Source organism: Henckelia pumila, chromosome 2 (genome assembly GCF_033568475.1).
Source record: "Henckelia pumila isolate YLH828 chromosome 2, ASM3356847v2, whole genome shotgun sequence".
Lineage (NCBI taxonomy): Eukaryota > Viridiplantae > Streptophyta > Magnoliopsida > Lamiales > Gesneriaceae > Henckelia > Henckelia pumila.
The window spans coordinates 107,836,646-107,853,177 of NC_133121.1; the positions used below are offsets into that span (position 1 = coordinate 107,836,646).

General features: G+C 33.2%; 1 protein-coding gene and 1 long non-coding RNA gene across 3 annotated transcripts; both read left to right on the forward strand.

Annotated features, from left to right (window-relative positions):
* The first annotated feature begins 1,590 nt into the window (after nucleotides 1-1,590).
* On the forward strand, nucleotides 1,591-10,520 carry LOC140885517 (uncharacterized). Of its 2 annotated transcripts, none has more exons than XR_012150978.1 (3): nucleotides 1,591-1,675; nucleotides 9,263-9,431; nucleotides 10,278-10,520. It is a non-coding gene; the product is annotated as an uncharacterized lncRNA (long non-coding RNA). The 2 variants fall into 2 exon arrangements; XR_012150977.1 differs by lacking the exon at nucleotides 1,591-1,675 and adding an exon at nucleotides 8,225-8,360.
* Nucleotides 10,521-12,200: 1,680 nt separating this feature from the next.
* On the forward strand, nucleotides 12,201-13,659 carry LOC140878113 (uncharacterized). Its single transcript, XM_073281719.1, has 2 exons — nucleotides 12,201-12,659; nucleotides 13,240-13,659. The coding sequence occupies exons 1-2, from the start codon at nucleotides 12,201-12,203 to the stop codon at nucleotides 13,657-13,659; spliced, it is 879 nt and encodes a 292-aa protein (XP_073137820.1).
* The last annotated feature ends 2,873 nt before the right edge of the window (nucleotides 13,660-16,532 follow it).

Sequence of the window (16,532 nt, forward strand, 5' to 3'; positions counted from 1 at the left end):
ATAATCTGTTGTATTTGAAGTTATACAAGATGATGAAATAGATGGTAGCTATATGAGAAATGTTATTCCTTGTTATAAGAGATCGCCAAAGGAGTTTGACTCTGAAATTGATATTACTCGATGTTATGGCAGAAAGGTTGAGATCTATTATGTCAGAGTACTAATTTGAGTTAAATTTCTCAGTTATGCTACTGATCGTTATGAGTTTGTGATTGCTTGAAGTAGATTTCAACAAATGCAAGATTATGCTGTCTTGGATATGCTACATATATGAGAAAATAGCTGTAAAAGAAGTTAATGATATGATGAGATGACAGGAATTATTAAAATCTATTGTCGAGTTGGATACTTTAGATTTATTTGATTGATTGTGGCATGGATTGTCAAATAGATTGAGTATTTGGTTTTATGGGATTCCATTTGACCATCTTCTTCTCGATGGATTGTCTGAGTTGACTATCCAAAATTCGAGGAGATGCTCAGAATTCTAATATCTGATTCGATATTAGCTGACTAATATTGCCACTTGAAGATTTTTATTCCTGTGACAGCTATTTAATAGACGTAGTGATGCTGCTCTGAATTGGGAAATGACAAGAAAATCAGAAATTCTCTGAATTGAGCTAGTATTTCAGAACTATCAGTTATCGGATCAGATATTTGAGGAATGACAGAGAAAGAGAAGCTTATTCAGAAGAGAATGAAGTTAGTTTATGATTGAGAAGCAAGACATACGAATATCAGACACCAACCTTTGTGTTTTGAACAGGGAAACCGAGTATGTTTGCAGATTTCTATTGTTAGAAGCATGGTCTGATTTGACAAGCGACGAATATTATCTCCGAGAATTGTTGAATCTGATGACACTTCTGAAGAAATAGGCAATCTTGCCTATCGACTTATATTGTCTTTATTGCTTTATGATATTCGCGATGTATTTTATGCTGCGAACGTATTAGAATGAGACTTCTTATGTGCTTCAGTCAGATGAGATTGAGTTTGATGAGACATTGATCTATGTCGAACCGCTGATACGGATATTTGATAAGAAATACAAACAACTCAGAATTGAATCAGTGAAGTAGTCATAGAAGAACTGAAGAAGTTATGAGAAATTGAATCCGATACAAGACAGTGATATTCTGAGTTAGTCTACTGATATGAGTTTTTATTCAGTATTTCTCTTATTCCTTATCTTATGTGCGTACAGATTGCATGAGATTTCGAGGACGAAATCCGATCTTAGAAGGGGAGAATTGTAACGCCCGGGATTAATTGAATTAATCCGAGAATTATTTAATTTTAATCCGAGTATATTTAATTTGGGAATATTTAGAGTTTTGATTTAAATTCTAATATTCTTAAATTATTTAGGATTGAAATTGAATTAAAAAGATTTGGTGAGGACCGATTTGCAAATAAGCAAGAATTGAGGGGCCAAAGTGCAATTTTCAGATTTTACTTGGACACTTGGCTTGAATATGTAGTGAACGTGTATACACATGTTTTATCATCAATTATGATCAGAATTATCATCTTCCTCAATAGCCAAAACCGAGACCTTCAATTCTTTGTCCAAATTTGATCTTCTAAATTCGATAACTTTTGCTACGGTTGTCCGATTTCAATTTCGAAGATAGTTTTGGAATCCTTGCAAGAAGGGCTATATATTGATGTAAGTATTGATGGGATTTAGCATGTTTCAAAATTATGTTTTTGGGCAGAAATCAGAATTGGTCATGGTGTTGTGTTCTTGAGCTTATATTGTTTGTTATATCGAAACCGGTTTGAAGATTTGATACCGTTTGTATTTGCTATGAATTTCCAGCTTATACTCGAGATTTTGATGCTTCTAATATGCTGGTTATTCAGAGTTTATATGCTGATATGTATGTGATTTGAGTGAAGAGAATTGAAGTATTGTTATATCGAAGTCGGTTCGAAAAAAGGAATGTTGTTTGCAATTGCTACAGAATTTCAGCAGCTATTTCGAAACCTATGCCTATTGATCTAGCTGGTTTTTGATGTTATGTTGCTGGTATAACATGTATTTGAATTAGAAATGGATGATAGAGTTGTTGAATTTCAGTTACGGTTGCTGAATTATAATCATTACGCCGTCAAGTTCAGAATTTGCTTGTCGGGGACTATCTTTGATTAAGCTGTTATGGAATTGATATTATTTTCTAGCTTATGTTTCGAAATTCACACCTTTTATTATGCTGATATATGAGGTTAGGAAATGAATTGGAAGTTAATATGATTATTAGAAGCGATATGTGTTATGGTATCGAAGTTGCACCAAAGAACAATTATCGGTTTCAAATGTCGTGATTTTTCAGAAGTTGTATTTGATTCTAAGCTTCTGATTTTGATTGAGTATGATGATATTGAACTGATATGAGATGGATTGAAGTTGATTTGAATGATAGAATTGATAGATTTTAGTTTCGGTTATCGAATTTATACCGTTACGCCATCGTTTCAAGATTTTGATAAAGTTTGAATAGATGAGTTGGAGCTGTACTATATATAAGTTCTTGTGATATAAATGATTTGTACATCATTTCATAATTTTATGGAGGTATTTCGAGCTCGGGAAGTCAGCTTCATCAAGAAAGAATTGGACAAGGTTTGCTTGAAGATTAGTTTGCAAGACTTGGTTGTTGAGCAGATTTTTATTGAGGGTTGTGTGTGCAGATTTTGAAGAGTTTAAGAGCTTGAAACCAAGATTGAAAGGTATAAGACAACCTCTAAAGAAAGAGCTTGCACACTCAATATGAATCTATTGAGTAATCCTTTCTAAAACCACATACTTTGTGCTTCTATGTTAATAGATGCTTATATGATTACTTGTTGAGATTAATGATTGATAATTTATTTGATATTGATGAGTTTAAATTATTTTGAGTTGTTGAGTTGTGGTAGATTGATTATAGAGTTGTTAGTAAACCTCTTGAGCCACAATTCTTTCGAAACCTTGAAAACAGAATCGAAAAGAAAATATTGGACGTGGTGAACTTGTATATGAGAGGCTTGAGATCTGACTTGATTTCTTTTTTCCACGATTCTTAGTATAGTGTTCACAGTCCAGGGAATACGAAATTGTTACCACCTCGAGCGGGAGTGTAGGTGGGAGGCTTGATTTTTGGCCTTATGATATTCCCGGGATCCCAACGAAATGCTTTTTGAAAATATCGATTCTGTAAGATTTGAATCCTTGAACCCTCGACTTGTCTTTGAGTCTTTATGTTATTGAATGAATTTTCTTTGGAAGATATTCAACAGGTAAGGGTATAAGGAAATGATGATTGTTTGAAGAGTTTATATTGACTTATTGATTTGATATGAGTTTGTAAATATTGATAGCATGTCTTGCTTAAATGCAATGTTTGCAACTTGATTTATAGCATGTTGAGTTAATATGTTTTAAGTTGCCTTGAGTCTTATTTGTTGAATAATTGATAATATGCTTCAAGTTGAATTACTTGAGATTATGCATGTTTATGTTGTTTTATACTGGGATTAAATTCTCACCGGAGTCTCTCCGGCTATTGTCTTGTTTGTATGTGTGCATGACAATAGGTGGGACTGGAACAAGTCCGGGAAGACCGTGAAGAATCGAGACTTGAGAGATTAGAGTGATGATCCGGTATAGAAATCTTGTTGCTGTCATGGTTATGTTAAGAACAAGAGTTGGAGTTATGAACTATTAGATTAGACCTTTTGTCTAGAGTTTCTACTCCTTTGTTATGTATCACACTTGAACTAGTTGTGCTACTTTTACTTTGAGATGTGGGAATAAACTTGTTAATAACTTTTATACCATGTTTGTTGCATCCATGACTTGGTAGAGTTGGTAGATGGATTATTGAAGCAGAGTACAGCAACAATTTTGATTTTTTTGGCAACTGACAGAACTCAGCTCGCTCGAGCGGAGCCCGAGGCTCACTCGAGCGAGCCAAGGGAGGGGGTCTTGGACTCGAGAGTCCCTCGCTCGAGCGAGGGGTGTGGCTCGCTCGAGCGAGCCTCCTTGAATAGAAAAAAAAATTGAGGCTTTGGTTGCTTGATTAATTGCTTGGTTTTAATTCATGATCTTGGATTAATGTTTGATTTGAGAGATTAAGAACCGGGTCGTCCCAACAGGTGGTATCAGAGCATAGGTTCTGGACTGATTTAGAATGAGCGGGGTAGATCGAGTCCGCTTGATTTCTTTATTCGCATGTGATTGAATTCTTTTTGTAATTACCTGAAGTACATGCGAATATTGTGTTATAAATCCAGAACTATATGATCGCATGATTTTGTGATTTAAATCATCGAGCATGCTTGACTGTTTCTCAAATTATATAATGCTATAATTCTGTGTTTAAATGGTAAGAATAGCATGTCGTACAGATGCAAGAATTATAGGCTTTCCTTATTATCTGAGTTGATTGGAAGCATGTATTATTCGAGAATGAATCAGAACTCGATCTCTTGAGAATGCACGATAGTGTTGATCAGAGGAGGACTGAGACAGAATTGTTATACATGAGATTGTATTATATACTAATCTGTTTGAATTAGCAGATATGCCTTCTCGTCGAATGATGAATAGACAGACAGAGACAACTCCTCAACCAGAATAGGTGAATGTAGCCTCGATAGTGCCACAAACACCTGAAGCTCCGAGAATAGAGCAAGGCAGTACATTGAGAGATATGAGGGATGACACAGCGTCACCAAGGGAGATACTTCTGAAAAGATTTCAATCTTTCAAGCCGCCTACTTTGACAGGAACTGAGAATTCAGTGAAATGTGAAGGTTGGTTAGAAGATATTGAGGTGATGTTTGATTCCTTTGATTATGCAGATGATAGGAAAAAAAATTAGACTGATTGGGTATCAATTGCACGATGTTGCAAAGAGCTGGTGGATTACAACCAAGAAAGCTCTCGCAAATCAAGGTACGACGATTACTTGTAAAGTGTTTAAAACTAAATTTTATCAACGATTTTTTCCAGTGTCGTACAGAAAAGATAAGAATGCAGAGTTTGCCAATCTGAAACAAGGCAATTTGAACATCGAGGAATATGTTGCTAAGTTCTCTACCTTGCTGAAATTTGCTCCACATGTAGCTGAGAATGAAGAGGCTAAAGCTGATCAGTTTATTAATGGACTGAATTCAAATGTATTTACACTAGTGAATGCTGGTATACCAAACAACTTTGCAGACGCACTTAATAAAGCAAAAGGAGCAGAGGCTGGACTGATGAAACAACGAGAAGCATTGTTTGAGTTACAGTCTCAAAGAGAGCCACAGACACAGTTTCAGCAACCATTCCCCAGATCTGAGGAAGGTGGTAGCAGTACTGGCAAGAAAGATTCTTTGAATGCAAGAGGAAAACAGTTTAAGAAATCGGGAGATAGTTCATCTAGCTCTAGCGGGCAGAGGCAAACTAGTTCTGTGTATGCAGGAGTTTATTGCAACAAATGTGGAGGAGGACATCCTATCAACCAGTGCATAGGTGTACTTGGGAGTTGCCATATATGTTATCAAACGGGACATTTTGCTAGAGTATGTCCGCAACGTGGTGTGAAAAGATCACATAGTGCAAGATCATCGAGAGAAGTGACTCAGCCTGAACAGCAAGCATCTTTGGTATATTTCTATCAACTACAGCCTCCACTACAGATTAAACCAGGAGAAAACCAGCCGAAAGCATCGAATGATGATATAACTGGTAATTATTCTCTTAATGATTATTTTGCTTATGTGCTTGAAGATATTGGAGCATCCCTTATGTTATCTCTGAACGACATTTTCAGATTATGTGTGTTACCTATTGATGTATTATCTACTATGGTATCTATTCGTGATTTTTAAGGAAGTGACATCTGTTCGAAAATTGTATACTACAGTCTGATGGTAATGTGAGAAACATCGATTGTATTGTGCTTGGTTCGTCAGATTATGATTGAAATATTGGCTTAGATATGTTGATCAAGTACATGGATGTCGTCGATTGATTCAGAAAGTTATGAGATTCAGAATTGAATTGATAGAGGGCTGGGAATTCTACGGTAAGAGTTCGACATGTTGAATTTCTTCGATATCTATTCTATTTATAATTTGATGATTGCAGAAAAGAGCAGAGAAAATTCTTTATTATGCAATCAATGTATTGGAAGCTAGCTCGGAATTGATTGATTTGTCAATTATTATCGAATTGCTGTTATTTTCTAAATGAAATTCTGAGATTAATTCCAGCCTGTGAGATGGACTTCGATACGTAACTGATGCCAGGTATCTTATTTATTTTCCAGTACCTTATAGAATGGCACCAACAGAACTGCACAAATTGAAAGAGACACAGATCAGTGAGATTTTATGCTACTTATCAGAAATTGAATAAGGCCACAATACTAAATTGTTATCTTTTTGCCTTGATTAGATGATTGATTTGCACAGTTATAGAATTTATCAATTCTAGCAGATGAGATATGAATGCAGATGTGATAGAATTCTTGGTTCTAAAGTCTATATTGTCAATGAATTAGACTGAGCAAGGTCAATTAAATGATTTATGAACAAATTCGTAGTTCAGAATCGAAAGAAGATCAAATTTCATTGAATTTTATTCTGAAACTATCAATATTGGCAGGAGATTGCGATATAATTTTTGATAGTTTGTATAGATGGAATAATCTGTTGTATTTGAAGTTATACAAGATGATGAAATAGATGGTATCTATATGAGAAATGTTATTCCTTGTTATAAGAGATCGCCAAAGGAGTTTGACTCTGAAATTGATATTACTCGATGTTATGGCAGAAAGGTTGAGATCTATTATGTCAGAGTACTAATTTGAGTTAAATTTCTCAGTTATGCTACTGATCGTTATGAGTTTGTGATTGCTTGAAGTAGATTTCAACAAATGCAAGATTATGCTGTCTTGGATATGCTACATATATGAGAAAATAGCTGTAAAAGAAGTTAATGATATGATGAGATGACATGAATTATTAAAATCTATTGTCGAGTTGGAGACTTTAGATTTATTTGATTGATTGTGGCATCGATTGTCAAATAAATTGAGTATTTGGTTTTATGGGATTCCATTTGACCATCTTTTTTTCGATGGATTGTCTGAGTTGACTATCCAAAATTCGAGGAGATGCTCAGAATTTTAATATTTGATTCGGTATTAGCTGACTAATATTGCCACTTGAAGATTTTTATTCCTGTGACAGCTATTTAATAGACGTAGTGATGCTGCTCTGAATTGGGAAATGACAAGAAAATCAGAAATTCTCTGAATTGAGCTAGTATTTCAGAACTATCAGTTATCGGATCAGATATTTGAGGAATGACAGAGAAAGAGAAGCTTATTCAGAAGAGAATGAAGTTAGTATATGATTGAGAAGAAAGACATACGAATATCAGACACCGACCTTTGTGTTTTGAACAGGGAAACCGAGTATGTTTGCAGATTTCTATTGTTAGAAGCATGGTCTGATTTGACAAGCGACGAATATTATCTCCGAGAATTGTTGAATCTGATGACACTTCTGAAGAAATAGGCAATCTTGCCTATCGACTTATATTGTCTTTATTGCTTTATGATATTCGCGATGTATTTTATGCTGCGAACGTATTAGAATGAGACTTCTTATGTGCTTCAGTCAGATGAGATTGAGTTTGATGAGACATTGATCTATGTCGAACCGCTGATACGGATATTTGATAAGAAAGACAAACAACTCAGAATTGAATCAGTGAAGTAGTCATAGAAGAACTGAAGAAGTTATGAGAAATTGAATCCGATACAAGACAGTGATATTCTGAGTTAGTCTACTGATATGAGTTTTTATTCAGTATTTCTCTTATTCCTTATCTTATGTGCGTACAGATTGCATGAGATTTCGAGGACGAAATCCGATCTTAGAAGGGGAGAATTGTAACGCCCGGGATTAATTGAATTAATCCGAGAATTATTTAATTTTAATCCGAGTATATTTAATTTGGGAATATTTAGAGTTTTGATTTAAATTCTAATATTCTTAAATTATTTAGGATTGAGATTGAATTAAAAAGATTTGGCGAGGACCGATTTGCAAATAAGCAAGAATTGAGGGGCCAAAGTGCAATTTTCAGATTTTACTTGGACACTTGGCTTGAATATGTAGTGAACGTGTATACACATGTTTTATCATCAATTATGATCAGAATTATCATCTTCCTCAATAGCCAAAACCGAGACCTTCAATTCTTTGTCCAAATTTGATCTTCTAAATTCGATAACTTTTGCTACGGTTGTCCGATTTCAATTTCGAAGATAGTTTTGGAATCCTTGCAAGAAGGGATATATATTGATGTAAGTATTGATGGGATTTAGCATGTTTCGAAATTATGTTTTTGGGCAGAAATCAGAATTGGTCATGGTGTTGTGTTCTTGAGCTTATATTGTTTGCTATATCGAAACCGGTTTGAAGATTTGATACCGTTTGTATTTGCTATGAATTTCCAGCTTATACTCGAGATTTTGATGCTTCTAATATGCTGGTTATTCAGAGTTTATATGCTGATATGTATGTGATTTGAGTGAAGAGAATTGAAGTATTGTTATATCGAAGTCGGTTCGGAAAAAGGAATGTTGTTTGCAATTGCTACAGAATTTCAGCAGCTATTTCGAAACCTATGCCTATTGATCTAGCTGGTTTTTGATGTTATGTTGCTGGTATAACATGTATTTGAATTAGAAATGGATGATAGAGTTGTTGAATTTCAGTTACGGTTGCTGAATTATAATCATTACGTCGTCAAGTTCAGAATTTGCTTGTCGGGGACTATCTTTGATTAAGCTGTTATGGAATTGATATTATTTTCTAGCTTATGTTTCGAAATTCACACCTTTTATTATGCTGATATATGAGGTTAGGAAATGAATTGGAAGTTAATATTTTTATTAGAAGCGATATGTGTTATGGTATCGAAGTTGCACCGAAGAACAATTATCGGTTTCAAATGTCGTGATTTTTCAGAAGTTGTATTTGATTCTAAGCTTCTGATTTTGATTGAGTATGATGATATTGAACTGATATGAGATGGATTGAAGTTGATTTGAATGATAGAATTGATAGATTTTAGTTTTGGTTATCGAATTTATACCATTACGCCATCGGTTCAAGATTTTGATAAAATTTGAATAGATGAGTTGGAGCTGTACTATATATAAGTTCTTGCTGATATAAATGATTTGTACATACTTCATTTCAGAATTTTATGGAGGTATTTCGAGCTCGGGAAGTCAGCTTCAAATTAAGAAAGAATTGGACAAGGTTTGCTTGAAGATTAGTTTGCAAGACTTGGTTGTTGAGCAGATTTTTATTGAGGGTTGTGTGTGCAGATTTTGAAGAGTTAAAGAGCTTGAAACCAAGATTGAAAGGTATAAGACAACCTCTAAAGAAAGGGCTTGCACACTCAATATGAATCTATTGAGTAATCCTTTCTAAAACCACATACTTTGTGCTTCTATGTTAATAGATGCTTATATGATTACTTGTTGAGATTAATGATTGATAATTTATTTGATATTGATGAGTTTAAATTATTTTGAGTTGTTGAGTTGTGGTAGATTGATTATAGAGTTGTTAGTAAACCTCTTGAGCCACAATTCTTTCGAAACCTTGAAAACAGAATCGAAAAGAAAATATTGGACGTGGTGAACTTGTATATGAGAGGCTTGAGATCTGACTTGATTTCTTTTTTCCACGATTCTCAGTATAGTGTTCACAGTCCAGGAAATACGAAATTGTTACCACCTCGAGCGGGAGTGTAGGTGGGAGGCTTGATTTTTGGCCTTATGATATTCCCGGGATCCCAACGAAATGCTTTTTGAAAATATCGATTTTGTAAGATTTGAATCCTTGAACCCTCGACTTGTCTTTGAGTCTTTATGTTATTGAATGAATTTTCTTTGGAAGATATTCAACAGGTAAGGGTATAAGGAAATGATGATTGTTTGAAGAGTTTATATTGACTTATTGATTTGATATGAGTTTGTAAATATTGATAGCATGTCTTGCTTAAATGCAATGTTTGCAACTTGATTTATAGCATGTTGAGTTAATATGTTTTAAGTTGCCTTGAGTCTTATTTGTTGAATAATTGATAATATGCTTCAAGTTGAATTACTTGAGATTATGCATGTTTATGTTGTTTTATACTGGGATTAAATTCTCACCGGAGTCTCTTCGGCTATTGTCTTGTTTGTATGTGTGCATGACAATAGGTGGGACTGGAACAAGTCCGGGAAGACCGTGAAGAATCGAGACTTGAGAGATTAGAGTGATGATCCGGTATAGAAATCTTGTTGCTGTCATGGTTATGTTAAGAACAAGAGTTGGAGTTATGAACTATTAGATTAGACCTTTTGTCTAGAGTTTCTACTCCTTTGTTATGTATCACACTTGAACTAGTTGTGCTACTTTTACTTTGAGATGTGGGAATAAACTTGTTAATAACTTTTATACCATGTTTGTTGCATCCATGACTTGGTAGAGTTGGTAGATGGATTATTGAATCAAAGTACAACAACAATTCTGATTTTTTTTGGCAGCTGACAGAACTCAGCTCGCTCGAGTGAGCCAAGGGAGGGGGTCTTGGACTCGAGAGGCCCTCGCTCGAGCGAGCCTCCTTGAATAGAAAAAAAAAATTTGAGGCTTTGGTTGCTTGATTAATTGCTTGGTTTTAATTCATGATCTTGGATTAATGTTTGATTTGAGAGATTAAGAACCGGGTCGTCACAGTAGAAAATTCTACATAAAATTACAGTATGAGTTTTTCACTTTCGAGCTAATTCAAGTATTGGATTCCAAAAAATCTCATTGACAATTGTAGAAGCTTTCACATTTTTACTCGGTAATTTAGTAATTTATGTAGCATATTTTACAATCTCATTGGCCATGTAGAAATAGACTTTCACACTTTTAATTGGTAATTTAGCAAATAGTTGTAAACAATGTCCAAAACAAATTTGCCACATTGAGTGTTCTATTACTAATTCTAATGATATTTGTCCATCATTTATTCGTAATTGATTATTATTTTATTACTTGTTGAGTAATTGATTCATGACTGACTATTCTTTGTTTATTTTTTTGATTGTTATTTATTTTACTCGTTTAAGGATATAACTTAACTATTTCAAAATGGAACATCAATTTGCTGCAAAAAAAGAAAAGACGTTGATAACCTCTTTTTTAAAAAAAGAAAAGAAAAAAGAGATCGTCAAACTAGTGAAAATACTTCAATTCCTACGGTCCCTACAACGCAACATCAATCTAGTGAAAGTCTTACGATTTCTAGTATCCAAATTCCTCCAGTTTCCTCGCTTAGTGACGACCATCAGTCATCCTCTACTTGTATTGAGCGAGATCCGGGGAAAAAAACAGATATGTGAATATGACTTTAATGTACGAGATGAGATAAGATGTTCATATCTAAAGATGGGGTCTTATCAACCAGATATGTTGGAGTATCCGGGTACAAAATTTGGAAGTCAGAATCGTCGGTTTCAGAAAAAATGGTTTCAGAAATTTCATTGGTTAGAGTATTCTCCTTCAACAAATAAGGCATATTGTTTTTATTGTTTTCTTTTTCAGAATGATGTTAATTCGTCTAATATCTCGGCACTGGTCAATGGATTATTTGACAATTGGAAAAGAGTAAACCAAGGAAAAACATGTGCACTTCTTGCTCATAATGGTTCTGTAGCTTCTTCGCCTCATACTATGTGTGAGAGAAGAGTCGAAAATTTGATGAGGCCTTCGCAACATATTGATAAAGTGATTCATGCCTAATATAAAGAGGAAAAAGAGAAAAATCGTTTGCGTTTGAGGACCTCAATTGTATTTGTTTGCTGGCTAGCACTTCAAGGTTGTGCCTTTAGAGGTAACGATGAATCTCTATCTTCATCTAATCGTGGGAATTTTATTGAATTGGTGAAGGCTTTTGCAAAAATGAGTACAAAAATTGATGGAGTAGTACTTGAGAATGCTCCTAAAAATGCCCAATATATTGCTCCAGAAATTCAAAAAGATATTTTACATATTATGGTCAATAGATTACGACAGATGTTTCGTGAAGGAGTTGGAGACAAATGCTTTTGTATTCTTATTGATGAAGCACGAGATATATATCTAAACGGGAACAAATGGTCATTATCTTGAGTTTTGTGAACAATCATGGGATTTTGACTGAAAGATTTTTTGCCATTAAAAGTGTCAGCGACACAACCTCATTGAATTTGAAAAAAGATATATCAAATGTTCTTGTTCATTATGACATCCAGGTTAAGAAAATCAGAGGCCAAGGATATGGTGGTGCTAGTAATATGTGTGGCGAATGGAATGGACTTCAGGCATTATTTCTCAGAGATTGTCCTTATGCGTATTATGTCCACTGTTTTGCTCATCGATTACAACTAACATTGGTTTCTGCAGCTAAGGATGTCAGTGTTATTTGGGAATTCTTTTCTCATTTGGATAATATTGTCAATATTGTTACTTCTTCTACTAAGCGCATTGCTGAGTTACATACTGCGCAAGAAATGAAATTGAGCATATGTTGGAAATTGGAGAACGTGATACTGGAAGTGGAGCCAATCAGATTGGTAATTTTCAGCGAGCAGAAGCTACTCGTTGGAGTTCTCACTATGACTCGGTAAAAAGTTTGATAGGTATGTACGCTGCAACTTGCAAAGTTTTTGAAGTTTTAGTGACCATTCTCCAAATGGAAGAGCTAGGGCTGAAGTTCAGGGGATTTATAGAAACATGGCAAGCTTTGAATTTGTGTTCATTTTACACTTAATGCATAAAATTATGATAACAACAGATACTCTTTGTCAAATTCTTCAAAGAAAATCTGAAGACATTTTGAATGCTATTACATTTGTCTCTACTACCAAAATTATCTTTCAAGAACTTAGAGAATTCGGGTGGGAAGAATTTTTTTCGTGAAGTGAAAGTTTTTTGTTCGAGAAATAAAATTGATGTGCCTAACCTTGAGTGCTATATAAGATTGGTCGTTCTCGTCAGCAAACTACAGTTGAGCATCATTACCACTTTGATGTTTTTAATGCAACAATAGATTTCATCTTGATGGAGTTAAATTCTTGGTTCAATGAGTCATCAGTGGAACTTCTTTATCTTAGTACATCTTTATATCCTAAAAATTCATTTGACTCATTTAAGAGTGATGATATTTGCAAGCTTGAAATGAACTTTTATCCCGAAGATTTCACAGATCAAGATGTCGTTGCTTTGGAGAATGAATTGGTACATTATAAACTTGATGTGATGCAGAATTTGAAGGTTTCTACACTTGTTGAGTTGTGTCAGCAATTGACTGACAGTGGACGATCAAAGGTTTATGTTATGTTGAATAGATTGATTCATCTTGTTTTGACTTTACATGTTTCTACTGTCACTACTAAACGAGATTTTTCAGCAATGAAGCATGTGAAGACGGCACTTCGCAATAAAATGAAGGATGACTTTCTTGCCGATTGTTTGACACTCTATATTGAGCGATATTTAACTAAGGATATAGATGTAGATTCTATTTTAGATAAATTTTATGTTTTAAAATCTCGTAGGGCACAACTTCTTTGAACAACATAATATAATGACTTTTTTGTGATATCTATTTCTACTATAAAAGTATGAATGGTGGGCAAAATTTTTGCATTGTGTATTTACTGCATTGTCCAAAAAATATGAATGGTTGGTATTAATTGCATGGGCATAGGTGGAAAAATAGTGTAAAATTTAGGGACAATTTTGGGATATTGAATTTGTGGAAATCAATGTGTTTCTTAGTCATTTAATTTGTGCATTTATTTAATGGTTGTCATCATATTCATAAATTCATTCTTTTAATGTGTTGCTTAGTCATTTAATTAGTGCATTTATTTAATGGTTGTCATCATATTCATAAATTCATTCTTTTAAAAAAATAAGGAGAAGAAAATTATAAACATAAAACATTTTCACTATATTTTTTTTCTTACAAACTATTTTTGAATTTTCTAAATGAGAAAACTGCAAATTTGATCATGTATGTTTGTCACTTTGCGATTTTGGTCCTCTATGATTTCATATTTTAGTTTTAGTCCTGCATGTTCCGATTTTTGGCAATTTTGGTCATTTTTATTCAAAAATGCTTATGTGGCACTGTACACGTCATCTCCACATCAGCACTGAATTGGTGCCACGTCAGCGCCACGTCGAAAAAGGACTACAAATTGTCGAAAAAATAAAGATAGCGGACTAAAATTGAAATCTGAAAATATAAAGGACTGAAATCACAAAGTGACAAACATACAGGACCAAAAAAGCAATTTTCTCTTTTTTAAATGTATAATTCTTATTTTTATTAATTATGAATATTATTGATTATAATTTTTTGTCTTGAAGAAAAATGTAAAAGCATGAGGTAAATTAAGTTAGTTCTTTGCAACCTCTAAAAATAAGTAATTATGGATATATATACATATATATATAGATAATGAATTATATATAAATTGTAACAAATATAGCAACAGGAAGAAATTTAAAATTCACATATTTTTTGTACTATCACTATAAAAATAACCGATCATTTAAAATATTTTTTGTGCAATATAATATTAATACTTCTACAAAAGTTGTACTTAATATAATATATGGATAGAGAACATCACTATAAATGTTATGAAGAATAAGTTTCATAACTTAATATATTATTAAAAGCATGCTATATTAATTAGAAAGAAAAAACCATTAATATAATATTTTTTGTGAACTCATTAATTAAGCTCAACATTGTAATTGGTTTTCCAAATATCATATTGCATTTATAAAGTTAACCTCATATACTATTACAATATAAGTGCAATAAAGAAATTAATAATTATTTTCTTTCTTTTTATTGTCATATAGTTTTTTTACTATTAAAAAAATACAATGTGTCAATTCGTCTCTTATTTAATTATAAACATAAAAAATATATATACTATCCATCTATTTTTTAATTTTATAAATGAATCATTCTTATTTTTATTAATATGAGTATTACTGATAATGATATACATATTGAATTAATATAATGATTTACATATAAATTTTAAAAAAATTGATATACATAAATTTCATATGCTATATTATGATTTTTTTTTTTCATTTCATTTGTGTATTTCCAAATTCCAATATTCCAATATCAATTACTGAAGGTGAATTTTTATAATTAAATAAGAGGTGAATTGACATATTGTATTTTTAATAATAAAAAAACTATATGAAAATAATTTAATCCCTGATCGCTGCCCTAAGGGGGCAGCCGGGCTGCCCCCGGCCCGCGCCCCGGGTGCGGGCCGGCCCGGGAGTGTCCCGGGCGGCCCGCGGGAAAAATTATTATTTTTATTAAAAATTAGTTTTAATATGTTAAAATTTTATTTTTGGTCCGATCAAAAATTTGTTTTGATTGGTTCACGAGATTTCGGATCGAATTGTTCGAGTCCGTAAATTTTAAAATTGATTTTGGATAAATTTGAATTTTTGGAAAATTTTAATATTTTATCCGTAAATTGAATTTTGAAATCAATTATTTTGGTACAATTGATGATAAGATATGATCTTATGATATATTGAGTAAAATATGATTTTATTTGTAAAATTGGATTTTATAGATAAAATATGATTTTATTTGATATAGAGATAAAATATGATTTTATATGTGAAATGAGATTTTATATATAAAATATGATTTTATCTTGTTTAAATTTGAATTGCCACTGCATGTTATCCAATAAATTAATTTTGAATTAAATGTTATTGGATAAGGATGATCGATTGCCATGACCAATTTTGTAGGTGTATGTTAGGAATTTACATTTTGTTTTATTGTTGTTGGTTTTATTAATGGGCCTGGTTTATGGCCCGATATGAATGTCATATGTAATAAAAGTGGACTTGGTTTATAGCCCGTTCCCACCCCTAAAATGTATCCCCTACTTGTCATTGTTATTTATTGTAAATGCATTAGATTTAGTGGGAGATCAAGATTTGAAGACGGTGGGCCCAGCAGACAATAAAGACTGAAGAAATGTAAATTAGAAGCACATGTAATAGGATTGCATTGCATACTGCATATTACCTAGGATTGGACTAAGACCCGTGATTGGCAACCACGGGTCAATTAGAAATGGAATCGATCATCCTATATAATATTTGATATTATGATTGTATGCATGTTTAGACATAAATTGCGTGAATCCGGCAAGCATGCAATAAAATGAATATGATGAGACAAATATTTTTATAATTAAAAATCCCTCATTTTAAATATGATTTAAAATTTATATCAAGATAAATAAAGGAAATTTAAATTTGTTTAAATGTTCCCACCTTCCATCAACGGTCAATGTATGTGATGCTACCCGCGGATACGGTCCGGCTCATATTATTGGGGGGGCCCGTCCGTCGGAAAGCTGTACATTGGATCGACA